Source organism: Trachurus japonicus, chromosome 5, assembly GCF_045865225.1.
Source record: "Trachurus japonicus isolate A0001 chromosome 5, Traja_1.0".
NCBI classification, from domain to species: Eukaryota; Metazoa; Chordata; class Actinopteri; order Carangiformes; family Carangidae; genus Trachurus; species Trachurus japonicus.
Genome location: NC_140911.1, coordinates 26,518,722 through 26,538,908, shown reverse-complemented (window position 1 = coordinate 26,538,908; position 20,187 = coordinate 26,518,722). Strand labels below are relative to the sequence as shown.

Sequence of the window (20,187 nt, the reverse complement as noted above, 5' to 3'; positions counted from 1 at the left end):
TCTTTTTCAAAACTTCAAATTATGTAGTTAACATGTGACATGACTGTTTCCAACCTATTTTCAGAACCTGCAAATGTCATTGCTTCATTGTAACACAAGAGGTCGCCACACTCAAAGAGACAGATGTTTTATTTTCTTTTAACTGAACCCCCAATGCTTGATCACTTAATGGAGATTACACTTTTAACACTTTATGTTTCTGCATGGCAATACTAAATGTGTATTCTTTTCTTGTAAAATATTTGTCATGATAGTCTGGGTAATACTACTCCCTAAGGATGTTTTTAATTCTTTTAAATGGAAATAGTGACATTATTCCACTTACTGAATTCCTTTCAATTTGATTTCAGATTTAGGTTTCTAATGTAATTTAAAAGCACATTTTGCCAGTTGAACTACTTCCTAAAATAACCTCAGAGAGACGGAGCACCAAAGCTAAATTTGTCAGCCTCTGTGTGAACCCATGTGTCTCTGAAACCTGGATATCTCTGGCATCCTGCCCCATATCACTATGCCACTAACTCCAAGACAAAATAGCTACAAGATCAGTATTATAGACTGGTATTATTATTATGGAGGTATTGGCATACTGTGATGTACTCCTGGGTCCCTACGAGCCAAATGAATAGTGCTGCTGTCTCTGGACTCTCACTGGTCTGGTGCCAAAATGCCTTCATACATTCAGCAGCTGACTGAAAGTAATTAAATCACTCTGCAGACAGAAGCTTTGAAGTCTAATAGGCCTTTCGGAAAATGCTGTTCAAGCAGTGTTTTAGCAGTTACTTATTTAACATTATTATTAGTGGTAACCTTATATTCTCAAATAATCTTTATAATGTAGCTACAAATTACCAGGGAAATAGGAACATCCATTAAAGAAAGCCAAATATTCATGTATCTCTCACTTATTTAGAAAAGATATACAGTATGTGTGGTATTGCCTGTTTACCTTCAGATACATTTACACATCTTTGCATGTTCAACTGGCCTGCTCTGTTTGACCAAAACACCCTCTATAATTTTCATAACAGTTAATAATAAAAAAAGGAAATAATTAATTGGATATGTACAAACTGACACTTATATTTGACCTAAAGAGAGTCTTCTCAGAAATGAATGGGGGAAATAATCATAGGATATTAAACATTATAAACTTGTAAAATTCATCAGCTCAATAAAATGTACATTATCTGGGCATCGTTTTTAATCATATTTAATGTATACATGTACAATTGTAAAACAGACAAAACAATCTCATCCTTAATCTGACTTCCTATTGTCTCATCTACTGCAACTCCCTATGTACCTGTCTCAGTCAGAAATCAACACACCACCTAAAGTTACTTCAAACTGCTGCATCTCGGCTTCTAACACAGTCCATTGAAATCTTCTCTCATCACCTCTGCTTTAGCTTTCCTGCACTGCTTGCCCATTAAATTTACTTTACTAGGAAACATTTTAAATTTCATTGAATAACTTATAAACCCAGGCTTGTGCTTGCCCCTCCCTGTATTTCTGAGCTTCCCCCCCAATGAGCCAGGATCCAGTCTGGTGAGCTGCTGGCTGTTCCAAGTTTCCACAGTGAAAAACAATTCTTGCACTATGGAACAACCAGACAGAGGAGATCAGACTTGCGGAGTCAGCTCCTGATTTAATTCCATTTCTTAATTCATTTGTATATGTGATGTTAATTTAAATCTTACTTTGACCTGTTTGTTTCACATGGCTGTGTTGAAGACTGCTGTACAAAAGTATTGCTATGCTGAAGATTTAAATCTACAGAAGACACTGTATTGAAAAAAACAAAACCAGAAATTAAATTATTTATTGGTATAAACAGGTTGATGTTACATGTAGATCTCCTATGAGGAACAGTAAATTCATTGATCCAGTGATGTTCTTGGCATACACCTAGTTCAACTGACAAGATTATAAACTAGGGAGGTATAGTGTTTGTGTGTTTATGTGAGATAATTTAGTTTCCGTAAACCGTATCGTTGGGAAAAAGCTGATTGTGGACATGGATATGGACTTAATGTTATGTAATGTAGTGAAAAGGCATAAAGCAACAAATGTTCATTATAGCGTTACACTAGGCAAGAGGTCACAGGCAACTTGTGTAGTGTGGTCACCAGCCATATATACTGTACATGTTCTTCCAGGAATCGAGCACCTTCCTGTTGAGACAAGAAAATACTTTAAACTTTTAACTCTTTAATTATCATTGCAGAGGACTGTTTTAGATTGGCTAAAAATGTCACGCACCTTTCGCAGCAAAAGGCCTCATTCCCTCTGCTCCTAATTTGGGATTGCGACAGATGAAGAAATAACAACGACAGGTGTTGAGAGAAAGAGTCAGAGGTGAAGTTGCAGAAATGACAGAAATTCAAAATCACATGAGAGAACAAAAACAGTTAAAACAAAATAAATAAAAAAACAAGCAAGTAATTATTATTTCTGTGTTTCAAAATGAATTGTATTTACTTAATTTAATACAAAACTGCAACATTACATGGATTAAAACTGTTGTTGAACCATTTTGGAAACAAAATGCTGTATCTCAGCAGGCTAAAGGAGGCAGTGGCTGCTGCTGCTGCTGCTGCTGCTATTGCTCTGCTGAGTCATGGAAATGTGATTAAGTCTCCCAACCAAGTACATGAGGGGCCATAACAGATTTAATTTATGGGTGCTACCTCTTGGACTCTTTCAGTGGCAGAGGCCACCTTTTCCAAGTTTAGTGCCCTCCATGTATGGAAAGTAAGCCAGGGAGGAGCCAGATGTCACCTCAGGACTCATATAGACCTAACTATCCAGCACATCATGTTTAATTGTTCAACTTTTCTGAAATTCATTTCACAAATATTTGTGATGGCAAAGTACACTGACAGTTAACATATAAGAAGACGACTAGAATGCTACTCGACTATGTTTCATGAGGTTTGACTGAGGTTAACAAATTAGATTTTTATTGGTTTTAGACTTTCACCGTGTGTATAAAAATCAAGTATTGAGAGAGTGTAGTGACATGGGCAATATTCAAATATGATCCTCATTGTTACTGACCTGTAGTTGTGAGAATGTTGACCTATTTCTTCTCTGCATCTGCAACTGCTGGCTCTGTTTATCAGAGAGAGGTTGTTATTGTCAGAGGGTGAACACACAATTATTGGTGGAGCAAATGCCACAACTCTAACACAATGTTTACACCTATAAATAGACAAAAAGATCTTGATATAGATTCAAGATCTTGACTTACGTTTGACCTCCAGTTTGCAGCTGACGGTTACTTCTCCGTGATCGTTCTTGGCTCTGCAGGAGTACACACCTCCGTCAAAGTTACCCGGCTTACGGATCTCCAGAGAGCAAATACCCTGGACGCAGATCTGCCTGAACTTGGGGTCGTCTCCAATAATCATCTGGTTCTTCATCCAAATAACCTTTGGCTGTAGAACAAAAAAATTTTTTTTACATTACATTACATTATAATTAAGAGAACAGTAGGTACATTAAAACGTCACATAAACAAGCAAGCGCAAGTGTTTCTATTTATGTTTGTGCTACTTGACAAGAAAAGCTCTGCTGATTGAAGTGGACACACACCATGCACCCGTTTTGGGAGTTTTAATGGTGCTGACATGGTGAGGACCTTCAGGGGCCCCACAGCAGAATGTTACATATTTGACCCTGCTTCCCCGTTGACCTGTAACCCTCCTCCCCCTCCTCCTCCACTTCTTCTCATCAAGACCATTTTCACTACTGATCTGGTGGCTAACAGGCGGGATTATGATCTCACAGAGGAGGTGGGAGGCTCAGACAGCAGCCTTACAGGGGCAGGTGAAGATCCTCAGCATTGTCAGCTCAGAGCCAAAACACCACTAAATGTATGTTAAAAACTCTTAATACAACTTCTCACCACCTTATGATGACAACTAACCTGCTGACAAGTGGTCAAGGCAAAGGTTTGGCCTGTTGGCACCACTGGTGTTACACTGGTGTTAATCAAGCAAACACCAAGTGCTCACAAGTTTTAATTAAACTTTGGTAAATGTTCCAACATGTCAAAGGTCAGCAGCCTAATAAACTTCATCCGTAACAATCATTTCTCAAATCTGCACCTCTACCAGATGTTGGTTTCCATTCATTTCACAAAATGCAGGGACATACATTTGGGCAGATATGCCTTAAAATCAGCATGTAGAATATAAGACTCAAATATTTACAATTTAAAGGTGATATTTTTGTTTTATCAGCAAATTTTGTTTTCTCAGCCTTGGTGGTGCGTTGGAGGGGACAGCCAGCGACATCCTATGAGTAGCAAATGAAGTTTACCTGAGCTAGTACACAAGGTTTTCAGAAAGTTAGAACAATCTGAGGTGGCAGAGTTAGTGGTTACTGGGTTAAAACAACATGTCAACAGCAGCAGAAGAAGTTAACATTTTGCTGGAACTGTTGGATACAAAACACAAAAATGGCATGATCATCCACTGGACAGGTAGTGTATGACAGTAGCAGGTAAATGTAGTTAGCGTACCTTGGGGAATCCCCTGACGGAGCAGAGCAGCTTGGTGCTGTATCCAACAGTGGTGGACCTGTCAGTCAGGGAGGTGGTGAACTTAGGAGCCTCGGTGAAGTCGTGCTCTTTGTACTCAAGAGGCTTGTACTCAATACCTGCACAATGGAGGAGAATTAACTACACAATTGCTACTACACAGTCTAACTGATATATTTGTAAATCAATAGGTTACAACCAAATGCATGAGGGATGTTCTGAAAACGTTAACGATCAATCTTAAGGTCAGTTGTTTTGTTGTATTGAAGGTTGCATCTTCTTTGATAGACCTACTGTATATGGGTGGTCATAAAAACACACTGACAAAGTCAGCAAAGCTCAAAGGTCCACTTACAAGCCTTAACAGCTTCAACCATATCTCATGGTCCTCAGATAGATTCTACTTTATATCATTTAGTAAAACTGACTGTTCCTAAAGCTCAAGACTTAGACTCCCCATGCTCCGATTTCAATCTGTAGATTTTAGGGAAAAGGAAGTAGAAGTAAAAGAAGGACAGATGGGACAGTGCAGAGTCCTATAATGGGATTTTCATGAATGAGTTTACCTGTCTTCAGGATCTTGGCCTCCTCCTTGGAAACAGCGGCGCTCTCGCTAATTCCACACTTGTTCTCAGAAAACACTCTGAACTTGTAGGTGTTGCCCATGATAAGGTCAGAGATGGTGGCATTCAGTCTATGGTAATGCTCCACCACAGTGAACCAGTCCTGCAAATACACACACACACACAGCAAAGATATGACAAATACGTCAAGAAAGTCCTGAGGATTTGTATTTGTCGTACAGTCCAATACACCCCAGTTTGACTCACTCCAGTCTTTTTGTCGGCCTTCTGCACTGTGTAACCTGTGATTTCTGTGTTTCCGTTGTCCTTGGGTGCGGTCCACTCCAGAGCAACATTGAAGCCCCAGGTGTCGACGATCTTCACACTGGCAGGAGGTCCTGGCAGCTCTGTAAACCAACAGTCACAGAGGATGGCATCACACGCTCCAGGTTTTTCCAGTCATCTCATGCACAACATAAATAGTTTGCTCACCGACAATCTGAAGGGTGATCGGAGCCTTGTCCTCGAAGTCCTCCACTTTCACACACATCTCATACACTCCAGAGTCATCTCTCTCAGAGGTACGGATGAACAGGATGCTGTCCCTGTCAGTGCTGCGGATGTTCACCCTCTTTTTGTCCAGGGGCTCTCCGTTCTTTGTCCATGTGACCACAGGTTTGGGTTTACCCTTGAGAGAAGAGGGTGGAGGATTTGTCAGACTGCTTTGTGTAGATGTATTCACCATTCACACATGGGGAGTTGCAGTCGTGTTCAGCTTACTGTGAAGGGGATGGTCAGGTTGATCTTATCTCCAACGTAAGCGACGTATCTCTGCTTGAGAATACGAGGCAGGCGGACCTTGGGACGGTCTGGAGAGAAAGTCACAGACTGAATGAATCAGTGATAGTTATACTAACCAGCATTTTATCTGCTGCTTCCACAGTTTGCCAGTGACCAACAGGGTTGCCTAAACAGGATTTTTGAGATCTGTTCAAAGAGCTTTGGGAAGAAACTAAAGTAACCTTTGGTGACCAACAAATCTTGATACAAATTAATGAGCATGCCAGGCTGATTTAAGCCAGTCTAGGTCACTTCACTGGTGCTTTAACAGGTTAACCATCAAAACATTGAAGTACCACTGTCTACCATCTTCTACATCTCCATTGCAACAATAGGTCTTTCTATAGATTATAATCAAGATAAAAAATAAAATTAAAAAAAGAAAGAAGAGAAATATATGAAATACTGGAAGACAGGAATCTATGGAAATCAGGATAAATATATACAAACATAGCCTATGAACAGTATATGAAGGCAATATATGCTGAGAACTTCAGCCATTGTTGAATTTACAAGACGGTATACTGTACTACATTGGCTGTGTAACACAAATTCCTCCGGGTAGATTGGAGGGTACTGTGTGTTACTATTTGGAAGTGACAGGCCCAGGGCTAGCGGGCTAGCATGCTAACTTCAGTGGAAGAAAATAGTTGCTTTCTAACACTGTAGACAGCTGCTGAAGACTGAAATTGAAATTTGATGCTGAACTAACAACATTTCTTCTAGACTGGATAGTAAACAGCTGTCTATATATATTCAATGCCTTCATAACTGCTATTTTAACATTTAAGTAGTTTTTTTTATTCATGAAAACCTGTCACACAAATTTTAATTGTGTTTAATATGCGATTTTACTTTTTGTTTCTCTCTGAATAACACCAAGACTGGCCATAACCTGTGATAATCTAATAATTATGAAAATTCATAATGTATTTACTTTAATTTGTGAGTTAAAAGCTTGCAAATACTGTATGTTATTATCATGGATATTACAGTATTAGAATATGAAAAGCTCACAAGGTCTTGGTGGCTCAGTCAGCAACTGTATATTTTTATGTACTTTCTATCTTAAATCATATCACAGACCTTCTATTAGCTTGTAAGAGGCTAAAAATAGCTCTGTATATCATAAAAACTAAATCATAGGGACATTTAGCCACCGAGACGTTTGAAATGACATTTAAGCCTGATGAGTATCTCACCCAGGCTCATTTGTAAAAGTGATTTGGTGAGAAGCACCACCTGCTGAGCCCAGCACAGCAACATTTGTCAGGTCTCTAAATAAAGCACACATCCTGTAGTATATCGGCTCTCCTCGTGACGCACGGGTGGCAGTTTCAGTTACTCCCAGGCACATCAGAATGCATTAAAATCATGGACACGATCGGAAAGACGGACATGACTTCCCTGCTATTTAACAGCAGGGATCTGTAAACAAAAACCGGGACATAAATTAAGGCAAAGTAAATGTGATGAATTAAAAGTGCGTCTAAATATTGGAATAAACACAATGCAGGTTGAGTGTCTTATCACTTCATGCGGGCAGGATTAGGCTGAGTGAATGTTGTACCTGTAAAGTCTGTGGCATGTTTCAAAATAAACAGTGAATCTCTGGAAGTGTCATGAGATTTAGGCGTCACCTGAGACGCTGGATCCATCCCCAGCACCCCAACACCCTGCACCCGCCCCTCTCTACTCCCAGACTGGTTGCGCTTGGAATTTGCCCTCCACCCCCCTCCACTCCCCACGGCCCCCACCTGCTTGTCACCATCGATCTTGCGCAAAGGACCCCGACACCCAACCCCCCTCCACCCCGCCTAGCATGAATCCTGGCAGGGATCACAATGCAATGCCAAAGCCTCCACTGAAAAATCCCGTGTTAATAGCGGGGGACATCCCAGCTATTTTTCCAAAGCTTTGTGGTCATTTTGTGTCGGAAACATTTCACAACCTCCTTCTATATATGGACTGCCAGCTATGGTGAACAGAACACAGGAGCTGGAACATGAAATGATTATTGAAATATTGCTAGTCCAGTCCAGCAGGGATCAAGTTCCCTGTCCGACTCTCCATTACGCATAACGATGATTTGTGAGTGAGCCAAAGTAACACGGCTCCTCCTTTTAAAGTCCTCAGGGTCCGATCGTTATTTTACCACAAATCGCTCCAGATATAATGTGTGTGATTAACGCTGTAATCTGCACGGCATCAGTAAAACCATCTACTTAACAAGTGTGTAATTATCGCACTCTGCTCCGGTGCATCGGTGTTTCGTCTCAAAGTGGAAACAAGTGAGAAGAGTGTAGTTTTATACCATTAACACTGCAGGTATGTGCCAACAGGACATGGACAGCTGAGAAGAAAACATTGCTGAGCTGTTTCCCTTTGACTCCAGCACTTTACAACCCCCCCTTCTCTTATTAAATGGCTGTGTAAAGCTTAAGCCAGACCTGTGTCAAATGGTGTGTCTCATATTTGTTTTAGCATATTTTGCAGAATGGATTAATCATGAGAGATTTTTTTTTCCCTGCTTGAACTATAGCAACCTATTTTTACATTATAATGCAGCAATTTGTCCTGTTTGGATTTGATTTTAACTTTGGTCATGTGAGAGTTGTGGACAGACCCGTATTGTACATGATGCCCACATTTTAGTTGCTAAATTTCAAACAATTAACAAATACAATGGTCAAATTCACTTTACAACCTCACGTGTCCCTTATTATGTTTTAGTGAACATTTCTGTGCAGTATTAGTGGCTTTAAACTTTGTATTTTAGTGCCTCATATAGAAAAAAGGCTTTGGTATAAAGGTGTTTTCTGTACATGTCAAGTCAGGGAGTTCTGTATTTGTGCTTATATTGCATTTTCTGCATTCGATGGCTCTTCTTCTTTTTCAAATCACTGACTCATGCACGTATGTACACGTCACACATCTACATGATGCATCAGCTCTTGTCCGTCATTTGGCTGCTGTTTTATTGTGATTAAGTGGTAAATTAGCAGAGTAAATGGTTCCCATCTGTGCACACTGTTCTGTTGTGAAGTAATACTGTATGTATACAGGCTTACCTGCAACCTCCTTCACCAGAACGGCCTCGGGGAGGGCGATGGGGGGGCTGCGGCCACCGGCGTTCACGGCCACCACACGGATCTTCAGACGGTCGCCTGTGGTCTGGTTCTTGATGACGTAGCGGCAGGACTTCTGCAGATCCTCATTGACCGCTTTCCAGTCATCAGCTGAATGGGAGAATGAGACACAATGAAGACAGGCTGTTAGAATTCATCACAATGTCGTTTGTCGCTTTGTTAGAGGATAAATAACGTATTTAATTGTGCAGGATGTGCAAACTGCAGAGAGGAGTGTGATTTGTAGGAGCTTGCTTTGCAGCTTTTTAGTGAGTACGTAATTGGTATAAATTTCTGTTCAGTGTGTAAACAGCGTGCCCTGGCTGCTAAATCAAGCCAGCATTGAACTGCAGCTGATATTAGCCCTGGGGCTGTGGGTCTAAAAGCAGGACCTCCACAGTGAAACCACAGCAGCTCCTGAAATGCCTCTTTCCTTGTAGGGAGAAGTTAGGTAGCTCATGATATAACTCTGCCAGTGACACTTCAGGGACAGCTGCAACTGATATGGCTGACCCACATTAAAACATCAATTTAACATGTTATATGAGTATATTTAAAATTCAACCTGCAGCAACCTGTCATTTTGTTTGATGAGACTTAATTAAAAACACCTAAAATAGGCTTTTCAAATAAAAGCTTGAAAAGGAATTCCAAAGGTCAGCTGGCATTGAGTGTATTAATAATCTGACCCCATCCACGCAGCCAGCATGTGGTGCACCTGGTCCGGGGCAGAGCAGGACTTACTTCCATCCTTGCACACTTCAATGGTGTATCCATCCAGACCGGAATGTCCAATGGTCTCTGGCTGGCTCCAGATGATGGTAACTGAAGTGTCATTCTTGTCTTCCACGAACAGCTCTACAGGAGCACTGGTGGGCTCTGCAGATGGCGTGACAACATGAAATTACTCAGATGACATTGTGCAGGTGGTACAAATGCACCAAAATCATCAGAAGACAGTTAAAAAAAAAAGTTGGCATTGTGTGCAGCTCTTTAACCTTAACGCTGTAAAAAACAGAGGTGAAATGATGAAACGATGACCACATCACACCGAGATGATGAGTGGAGGGGAATAAAAGGTTACCTTTGGGTGGAGGTGGTGGAGGTGTGGGTGCTTTAGGCTCTTCTGGCTCAGGTGCCTCTGCAGCTTCAGCTTCAGCTGATGTTAAATAAGCATTTGTATGGTTATTGGCAGCAGGTAATGAGCAGAGCGATGCAGCAGCATTGAATATCATCTAAATGTGCAATTCACAGCTCTCTGTATCCCTGACTGGGAGGTCAGATCATTTACAATGATCACAAAGAGGCTTTTTATTCAATTTGTTTCCAATGACAGAACAAAAGGCTTCACAGTTATGAAAGAGAGGGAAGAGAACAGGAACTCGTTCTGTTTCTGCAGGCAGCAGCGGCGGCAGCAGCAGCAGCGGCTTCCTCTGTAGCTGCAGCTATTACTACATATTGAGCATTAATATTTAGTGCATTAAGCAGATGAGACGTGTCCTAACAGATAATAATGTGCGTGTTGTGACTGCAGATGGCGTTCAAAGGAGGCAGTTAGTGTTTTTTAAGAGTTTCAGGGTTAAATTTTTAATAAGACTTTACTATAAGATCCCACAGGTCCTTTTTACCATCAGCAGGAGCCCTGGTGGATTTCTATCAGTGTTAATCTATCAGAATTAAAAACATTAAAAGGAGCAGAAATAAGTGAATGAGGTGGAAAAAACAACAGCAGCTGATGCAGATGTTGTAAGTTAGATAGAAAGATGGCTGTATGTTGTTAAATATCAAACTGTCTGTGATGGAACAGATCAGACACAGGACATCAGTGTGTAACCAATTAAGTTTTCTCTATAAGTGGGGTTATTAATGTTTAGCATGGAGCTTTCACTACAAGGTGTAAGGATATTAGTATTATCAGCAGTTAACATCAAGCCAGAGCGTCTGTAAAGCGCGTCACTGTCTCAGGGACTTTTCTTTTTCTTTTTTAGAAATGTGGTGATGAACAGATGAAGAAGAGTCCGGGCGCAGGCAGTGAGCAGCGGGTAAAGCTGCAGCTGCAACTCTCCTGGACTTGTACCTTTTCTTACCCACACAACCTTCACAATAACGCACGCAGGTAACAGTTCCCGCGTCCTTACCACGACCTGAACCACCTAGGTCTACTCTGGGTTCTGGGGAAAGCTTGAACAACGTATCCAAGGAGGAAATAGAAGGCGGAGTGTGCGCATGTTATGACCGATGGCAAGTGAAGGCTGACGGGCCGCTGCGCCTACCATCTGGAGGTGGAGGGGTGGGGGCTTTGGGCTCCTCAGCTGGCGGGGCAGCAGCGGCATCCTCGGCAGGTGCAGCTTCGCCCTCAGCGGGGGCTGGGGCACCCTCGGCACCCTCGGCCGGAGCTCCCTCTGCGGGGGCGGCCTCTGCGGGGGCAGCCTCAGCTGGGGCGGCCTCAGCAGGAGCCGGCTCTGGGACCGGTTCGGGAGCGGGCTCCGGAGCCTTCTTCTCCTCCTTCTTGGCTGGTTCTTTGCCAGCCGCCTTCTTGATTGGGGCAGGCTTGGACGGCATGTTGGAGGTTGCAGCTAATTCCCAACGTGGTTAAGTCCTTAACACTGTATCCAATGCCATCATTCCTGCGGGGGAGGAAGGCTTTTATAGAGCAGGACAGGTTCGAGCACCGCCCCCAGTAAATTACATGTAACAGATACTGGGCACCATGTATGACGCAGAGCACCATATCCATGTGTCTCTCTCATAAACACGCATTGTACATCATTACCTCTTTTCTTGCATTAAGAGTGGTCTAATCAAATAGAAATATACTAGAATGAAAATATAAATATGATGCAGTAGTAAATTAATGGCTGTGTTTTTAATCAGGCTTTAATTCATGTTGATGATACTCAAACAAACACATTTAATGGTCATTTTATAGTTAAAACATTACCTTGGGCTAATACAATGATTATTTTATTTTCATTGAGGTGTTTGAGTGCTATTAGTTTAGGAAAACCAATACAAAATTGATGTGACTCATAATTATTTAAAGCATATGCACTACTAGAAGAGTATTGCAGTTCCTATTAATAGTGTGGGCACTGTCAAATTGACACACAAGAAGCAGTAGAATAAATATAACATGTATTTTATTGATTCCAACAAACAGTGATAGGTGGATGAAAGCTTTCAGAAGCATGCCTTATCCATGTACTGGACCCAGCCCTGTTGAAATATACCTTTCCCTCAATCATTTTTTCCCCTCTTCAATGATTGTTGCCGCATCCAGAATGCTGACCTTATTTACAATCTTTACAATGATGTCCTGTACAAAATAGAGAAATTAAGTTTTACAAAGGATTCTTTAGAAAAAAAAGAAATATCAAATATCTGAGTATTAAAAAGGAAAACATCATCTAGAATGATTTTCCTAAACAATACGTCAATGTTAACATTTTTTCCTCATCACACAGCAAGTTTACATGCATTTACAACACTTAGAAACCCTTAACATTTGCACATCAGTGACATTAGATATCGCATAACATTTTTATTTTTTATTTTTTTAAATCTTAGTTTAGTCCACAACAAGCTTTGCAAAAATATGACTATTCAGCAACCTGTATTGGCCTAAGATATCCCAATTTATCTGGTTTCATTCTACCTAAAATCAACTATGCAAACAGTGAAGAGCTTGAATCTTTCCAACTATTTCATAATTCATAATTTGATTCAGAATTATTTATTTGTTTATCGTCATTTGACCATTTACAAATCGCTTTTCTTGCCATTCATAAGGACAAAACACATGCAACAGTTTCCAAACAGCTGAATTTCATGAACTACATCTATGAACCCTGTCTCCAATGCAACGCCAACCAGATCCTCCTCTCTTTAAGGCTCAGTATCACCTGCTCAGGTAAGCTTCCACTTTTAATCCTGTGGTGCAGTTGGGTCCGAATTAAGAACTCAAAGACAGACCAGATGAAAACACACTGCGTTTGCTTGTGAAGTTCAGACATTCGCTGATCGCCAACACCAGTAGAAGTTGCTGCATAGTCCTGATACACTAGTAAGCAAACACAAATCACAGCTACAGTACTACAGAGCAACAGGCACAACAACCAGTGAATGAGATGAGAAGCTCGAGCTGATGGCTTTTAGTTAACCTGCAGAAACAGATCAGGGTGGGGTCTGTAATACTGATTCATACCTAAAATATTTACAATAACGGAAACAATTCACAAACAGCATATAGCCAGGGTGAGACTCACCAGCCATTTGTTATTTTTTTCCTCTGTTATGTATTTAATTCATTCTTTTTTCTTTTTTTTTTTAGTTTGCAGGCGGCCAATCACAGCTGCGGATTAGCTTTTTGTTTAGTTATCAGCCTTATGCAAACAGTGCAATAATGAAGCAATGAGCAGCTCAGACACCATTCAAAATGTTTAACTTTCGCTTTAAGCTGTCATAGAAGTGGTCTGACATTCATTTACAGGGTTTACGTACATGGACTGTTTAGTCTGAGCACCTAAAAAATGACACAGTGTGGGATGAACAGATGAAGTATTTTGACACCACTTGCACAACCATAGGCTTTATCCGTCTTGTGCTCCATTAGGGCTTCTTTACTAAAAATCTACACAAAGTACCTTACACTGTCTTCCAATCTCCCACTTTTCATAATTTGGTTTCTTTGTAGTGTACCCGAAATGTTCTCGAATATGAATACGGTACGACATCAACATGGGCGTATACACCACACAATGTCTCACAGGACTCCACTGCCTCGTACTACGTAATGTCTTCAACACTTGGTCAACAACACGTCGTTAAAAAAAATTCCAGAAATCAACCGCCACATCAGTTTCACATTTCTTTAGCGTCCGACTGATCTATGACACGTACATCTTTGCTAACCTACCCCGAACTTCTACATAGTCTTTATTCAACACTACAACAGTTGCCAAAAAGTACTATATGCGCCTAAATGATGATGTCAACTGATTTTTAATTCAGCTTGTGAAGTGCATGAACTGTTGCAAATGAAATGGGCATAGGTAGCTTCACAGTCACTCTGCTCAGCCATTGTTAAAAGTGTTTTGCGGTGGAGCTTTGTGATAAGGCTTCCTTTAAAAGCACCTACTAGATGACTGATACTGTTACATGGTTGTTCTATAAGTGTTTTCTATGTTCATCGTTAAAAACTTAAACCCTTTAACTTGACAGTCAATATGCATGATTAAAGTATAGTATTTGGTTCAGTATATTAGATATTTGCACCAACTAATGTAGATAAAATAACTGTGATGTAGCCTGATTCTATGTACATAATATATACAGTGACTACTCTAACATATGGGGAAAGATTTGAAACAAACTCTAGATAAACTGTATAGACAAAGAAGATCTGAATTGGATTCAAATAGCATCATCTCAATCTGTCTGTCAGAGGGTGTTTGTTTTGTTATATTATCCCTGTGTATTCAGTATCTAATACCTGATATATATGAATATATTTATATAGCAACATTGGTGACACCGCTTCTTTTTCATTAAGCAGTTAAACTAAATTAAAGGCTTGGAAATAAATGGTACCTCAGATGGATGACCTCACATCCGTAATAAATAAGTTTTGTTGTATGCAAAAAGAGTATGACAGCAAGTTTAATTTTCTAAATGATAAACCATAACAGTAAAATAAAATACAGTATTTGTTTGATCACTGTTCTGGGAAATGAAGATGATTTTTTTTTAACTAAATGGTTTATAAAACTGAAGAAATGGCTGATTTCTGGCTGTCGATGAAAGCACCAGTATTCTCCACTGAAGTTGAGGTGACTTTGACGTCTTTGTTCTTAAGGCATTTCCTCTGTTGCACCTTATCGTGGTTGTAAAGTTCAGGATTGCATATGTATAAGATTTGGCCTTTGAAGACTTATACAGTCGATATGTACCAGAACTTTGCAATAAACAGTAACAACTATCATGCTGTCATACTCTTTTCCAAAATGAGTCACTGGTAAATGAGAATAGCTCCTGCTGACAAGTACTCATATTCCATGAAGCACTTCAGCACAATACAGGATGTACATACTGCATGTGCTGTTGCAGGAATCACCTGAAGTCTAAGTGTTGAGAGGATGAGCTCCATAGATCTATTAGCACCGACCTAAGAGCACTGAGGGCTGACGGGGGGTTGGGTAAAAGGATCTGAACTCAAATGAATGTCATCCAGTCAAATGTATAGCAAAGTAACAGAGAGTAGCTCAGCATCCAATACTTGTGAACAGTTTTTGAAAATACTGTGTATATTCGAATGATCTGTAATGACCCAGTTACACTTTTAACCTACGGTGGGAATCACTCTACAACCTTTTCTAAGGGTTCATGTGTTCCTGAATGTGCACTGTCTCAGTGCACTGGACAAAACATAAACACTGAAGTGTGAAGTGTTTAAGTGTAAGTTGTGTGTTCATAGTTTAGGCAGGCTAGGGTCTTCTTTGTCTGGGGATTCAATGTAATTGGCAGCCTCTTGAAGTTTCAAAAGCATTGCCATCTACAACAAAGAAGAGAAGAATTGAGAAATTTAGCACTCTTGAAGGAGCCAGTTTGAAGTAAATAACAAAGCTTATATTTCTGACAACACTCACAAGAGTAATGATGAAATGTATACAATGTTTACCAGTGGGTCAGATTCCATGGAGCTGGGTGGAGTCTCCTTGTGAGGCCTCTCCTCACAGGGCTGACCAGGGCTGCTGGAGCTGATGCTGGGGGGTGGAAGGTGGAACAGCTTTGCCTGGTCCTGCTGGGCAGACGGCCAAGGCAGAGTGCCCCTCACCCACTCTACTGGGTCCTCCCATACCGCCTTCTGGCCGTGAACCTTAAGTGTCACAACATACCACCACAGTAAAATTAGAGCGTATCATCTCCTGTGAAAGGGAAACCAGCAGAACCTCCAGAGGAGGAATCTACTGCGAGGTGGAGATGGTTTTGCAGATTTTCTGTAATTTCTCACCTTGATGCCATCCTTGGCGCCCTCTTGCAGGTATGGAATGATGGAGTGGTTCCAAAGATCAATAAACCATGATCGAAACTCATCCACTGTGACTGGACATGACAGGAAGAAGCATGGGCCTAAGAAGACAAGGGAGGAGCACAAAAGTACCATGAGGGCACACAGAGAAAAACACCGTTCAAACAAATGAAGCCGTCAATGCTCCCAACAAGACAAACAAGCTTTCTTCAGCCCTAAGTCTTGTCCTGTCCTGAATGTTTCATACCAATGAGGAAGTCTGATGTGCTGTGCTTTTCCAGGAAGGTGTGGAGGTGATACCAGAGTTTGGGCACCCAGTCTAACACCTTGATCAGGTCTTCATTTGTCAGGTTTTTCTCGTCCTCGGACTCCATCAGCTTCCTGTGCAAATATCGTACTAGGAAGCCATTGGCTGGTTCCACGTTGTTGGAGAAGGTCACCATCCTAAAGCAACCACAGGTACATACAAATAGTCAGATTACAACACAGAGAAGTGGACTCCATGATACCTACAACTTTTTTTTTTTTTTAAATCTTAGTTATTGCTGTAAGGGGGGACTGGTTGGCAGCTGGATTAAAATCTATAACTGGTACCTCTCATATGATCAATTCAGAAACATTTATTCAAATATGTTTACAATAAGATTTAAATCATGTTGTAATTCAAATAGCTATGTCCTCTTCCCTCATTCATGTGACAGTATTATCCATCCAAATATTGCAAAATGCAAGTCATATTCTGTATAATTAAACAAATCATTACTTTAATAATTTCAAATAAAATCCTTTTGTAGCATGACATGAAAGAAGACCTCTCTTTTCTCTTAAGTTTACAGATAAAAGTTCAGTCTCAGAAAATCAGGTTTTTATATAGTTACATCATGAATATTATTGTTAGCTGATTCATAGACATAATGAAGTAAAGTCATTACTGGTTCTCACAGCACTGATCAAAATCAAAGTTTATTGAATCAGGCACTATCACATTAGCTTCCACTTTATCGTTGATCTGTTTACACACACACACACACACATATTGTATTGACTGGTTTATTCTACCCTGAGCCTCAAATCTAATGTCAATGTAACGGGGAAGAAGTGATCCAAAGACCACATCAAGTTAAAGAAAATATAAGATAGAAGAAAATACTCCAAGTTTCTTCAACAAACCTGAAGCTAAGATGCAGGCCGTTGTTTGCAATCATCTTCATGGGCTGATTGCTTGTTCCAATAATGTAAGGGCTAAACAGAAGGGATGTGACACACAAAATATACATTAAACACTGATATTGATATTTTATAAACAATCAAATACATGTAATAAAACATCAGTATTTATATAAACTTTGTTCCATATGTGAAGATTACCATTTGTGATATTTGCATGTGAGAGCACCATTGACAAGTTCACTAATGGAACCAGGTTCATGAACATCATCCAGAATGACCACCAGCGGTATTTCTGATGTGCTGGTTTCTCGATCGATCTGATTGGCCAGGTTGGAAAGATAAAGCTGCAGGTCCTGAGCAGAGAGAGAGAGAGAGAGGGGGGGAGAGGATGACGAAAGGAGAACTGACAACATGAACCAAATACACCACTATCGTTCAAACCCGTCAGTTTCTGTCACCTTGCAGGACTGGCGGTGCATGTTGAAAGTGACCACGATGCCGTCAGTGACCTCGCGGGCGCTGCGGTCCACCAGGTACTCAGCCAGCCGGGAAGCGAGGTAGCTCTTCCCCGTCCCGCTTGGTCCGGACAGGATGAGGCGGCGGTGTTTGAGGAGCAGACTGATGTAGTGTTGCATCATGGGTTTGGGAATGAGGGTTTCAAATACCAGGCTGTCCACACATTTCTCCTTCAAACCTAGACATAGTGAGGGGAAAAGTGAGAATCAATAAACAGTTAAGTTGATGATTAGCTGCAAATTACCCAGGACATATTTGAATTGGCGATGAAGTGCGAATTGATAACTTGATATGCAAGTGCTTATTAAGAATTATGTTAATATCTACACCAGGAAGAATATAAATTACAAACAGGACGATCCGGGACACAAAGATGTTGTGAGAATGGATTTATGGGAAGTGAATCCCATGTCCTTCATTAGCAACATGGAGCCCAAGCATTTTGGTCTGAAAATAACTTTGCTTCAAGTGTAGCCAGTCTGTGCGCTAGCTTGCAGAAGTGTTATGTTCCGCCTTAACATCTATGGGGCCCATGTGTCTGAGGCTGGACGACCAGCTGGGCCTGGCTGCTCTGAGATCAGGTTACCTAGAGCTGTGTCTGGGCTGCCGCTGCTTTCCCAGCTCCCCTAGCACGCCGCTCCGTACATTCCTGCATGCAAAGACGCAGCGGGGTCGACAACCAAACCTGAATCTCAACTCTCCTCACTGATCGCAGATCTGTTTGATCGCCATTGATCGGCTCAACATATGTGCTTCTTATAAACCAAAACACAGCTGTTTAACAAATATTGTACATTAAACAAACATTTATATATACCTCAGACGTACAGTGACAATGTTAAGAATGAATGCATAATACAACCAAATTAACCTATCTAAAGTAGTTAAGAGAAATCTATTTCTATAGCACAATTAATACTCTTGAATTAATGAGTTCATCAGCTGCCTCAGGGTCATTTGAGGACAGCTCACAGCTCAGTGTAACTGAACACACACTGGACGTGAAGAAGAGTTATAAAGGGGGAAAACGTCTCTCTGTATGTCTGGCATATGGACGGACAAGGACCAAGGACCTGATAAGCAGACAGACATGAGGATTTGCACTCAGTCAACACTCGGATCTTCAAAATAAGCACTGCACAACACCACTGATGCAAACGTTCTGACTGAACCACAATGATGATGAAGCTTTTTATCAGAGGATTTGTGACTTGATAATTAAAGAGCCGATACCGAAAATGTAAATTGAACTGACTTCACCCAGCTCTGTTGCAGACTATCAACAAACATTTGAGTACTTGCCTAAATAGGTTTTCTCAGATTCTTACTGAGTATCAAAAGTAGCCAATATAATCACATTAGGTTCAATACAACAAGCTCATAAAATGGATTTTCTCTTGAAGTAGAGCTTCACCAACCTTTCAGAGACACAGTGATGCTGCTGGGGCCTCGGGACATGCAGCGAGAGGGCTGGCTCTCAGGAGCCTCCCCCCCCAGCACTCTCTTTATGTGGCCCATACTGTAACTGTAAATGGAGTCTGCAGACAAACCCAGACTGGAGGTGGGATCCACTTTGGCTATGTACACCTGGAAGGAAATTGTGATTGAGGACAGGGATAATTTACAAGAATGAATGCTTACGCACTAATGACACAAATAGATGTTACATCTCAGCGGTGTTTTTATTTGGTGTGATAACACTATGAATCAACCAGTGATTCCTCTATAGAAAGACCTGAGCAGCCTTGTTAAATAAAACAGTTTCTGTATTTTTAAACGTTTATTTTACTGCATTTGTCTATTGTAATAAAACTGTCCATTATTCTTGTATCTCACCTCTCCCCACTGTGCAGTAGTCCAGACCCTCAGAAGTTAACAATGCGCTAAATTTAATGTGACAGCTGAATCACAAAACGTCAACATGCTTGATACCAACTGTACATTCAGTTCTTGGACAGGCCGCATTGAAGCGAGCTGTCAGACGAAGGCATCTCACCTTGAAAGCCTGGCTGACTGCTGAGTCCAGCATAGTCCAGTCCATCCGGCCATTCACCCTCACAGTGCCCACAAAAAAATCCTGCTGTTTCACCTCCTGTTGATACACACAGCAACAAAAGGGTGGTAGAGATTTATAATGATATTAGTAATTGGTCTGCAATAGGGATGTCACGATTACTTGTTTTCACAATTAATTGCGGTATTAAACACCACAATTAATTAATTGTAAAGATTTCTAAATACCGTCACTTCCCAAAAAAGATTATGTCAGAACGATATTGGCAGATGATGTGCACCAAAATAAAGGTGAATGCACAGATACTGGTCCACTTAACTAATGTAACATTGAATTGGTAGGAATTTAAATGCTAGCGTGTCATTTGTATTTAAAAAACA

The 20,187-nt window shown here is 40.8% G+C and overlaps 2 protein-coding genes across 5 annotated transcripts in view; both read right to left on the bottom strand.

Annotated features, from left to right (window-relative positions):
* Nucleotides 1–1,809: 1,809 nt before the first annotated feature.
* Nucleotides 1,810–11,700, bottom strand: mybphb (myosin binding protein Hb). Of its 4 annotated transcripts, XR_015035856.1 has the most exons (13): nt 11,354–11,700; nt 10,165–10,233; nt 9,825–9,959; nt 9,024–9,191; nt 5,893–5,981; nt 5,605–5,800; nt 5,380–5,519; nt 5,116–5,275; nt 4,532–4,668; nt 3,257–3,443; nt 3,064–3,117; nt 2,266–2,298; nt 1,810–2,177 (listed from the first exon to the last, which is right to left on the bottom strand). XR_015035856.1 is itself a non-coding variant. In XM_085777040.1 (12 exons), exons 1-11 carry the CDS (start codon nt 11,640–11,642, stop codon nt 3,086–3,088), a joined length of 1,602 nt encoding a protein of 533 aa, XP_085633166.1. In that variant the 5' UTR covers nt 11,643–11,700; the 3' UTR covers nt 1,810–2,177; nt 3,064–3,085. The 4 variants fall into 4 exon arrangements, 2 of the variants coding, with proteins under 2 accessions (XP_085633166.1, XP_085633167.1); XR_015035857.1 differs by lacking the exon at nt 10,165–10,233; XM_085777040.1 differs by lacking the exon at nt 2,266–2,298.
* Nucleotides 11,701–12,205: 505 nt separating this feature from the next.
* nav1b (neuron navigator 1b) overlaps nt 12,206–20,187 on the bottom strand; it is a 98,813-nt gene continuing 90,831 nt past the window's right edge. Inside the window, exons 25-33 of the mRNA XM_085777039.1 lie at nt 19,790–19,885; nt 19,212–19,380; nt 17,736–17,971; nt 17,476–17,630; nt 17,278–17,349; nt 16,355–16,551; nt 16,090–16,208; nt 15,757–15,954; nt 12,206–15,630 (exon numbers count right to left, since the gene is read on the bottom strand). Coding sequence (XP_085633165.1) covers nt 15,547–15,630; nt 15,757–15,954; nt 16,090–16,208; nt 16,355–16,551; nt 17,278–17,349; nt 17,476–17,630; nt 17,736–17,971; nt 19,212–19,380; nt 19,790–19,885 — 1,326 coding nt within the window. The 3' untranslated portion in view covers nt 12,206–15,546. The remainder of the gene's footprint in view (nt 15,631–15,756; nt 15,955–16,089; nt 16,209–16,354; nt 16,552–17,277; nt 17,350–17,475; nt 17,631–17,735; nt 17,972–19,211; nt 19,381–19,789; nt 19,886–20,187) is intronic.

Excerpts from the sequence above, each read along its gene's own strand:
- mybphb (XM_085777040.1), bottom strand. The coding sequence starts at position 11,642 with ATGCCGTCCAAGCCTGCCCCAATCAAGAAGGCGGCTGGCAAAGAACCA. Across the intron at positions 9,960-10,164 it reads TCCACCACCTCCACCCAAAG|AGCCCACCAGTGCTCCTGTA; the intron begins GTAACCTTTTAT and ends CGCCATCTGCAG. Across the intron at positions 3,118-3,256 it reads CTGCAAACTGGAGGTCAAAC|AGCCAGCAGTTGCAGATGCA; the intron begins GTAAGTCAAGAT and ends TCTGATAAACAG.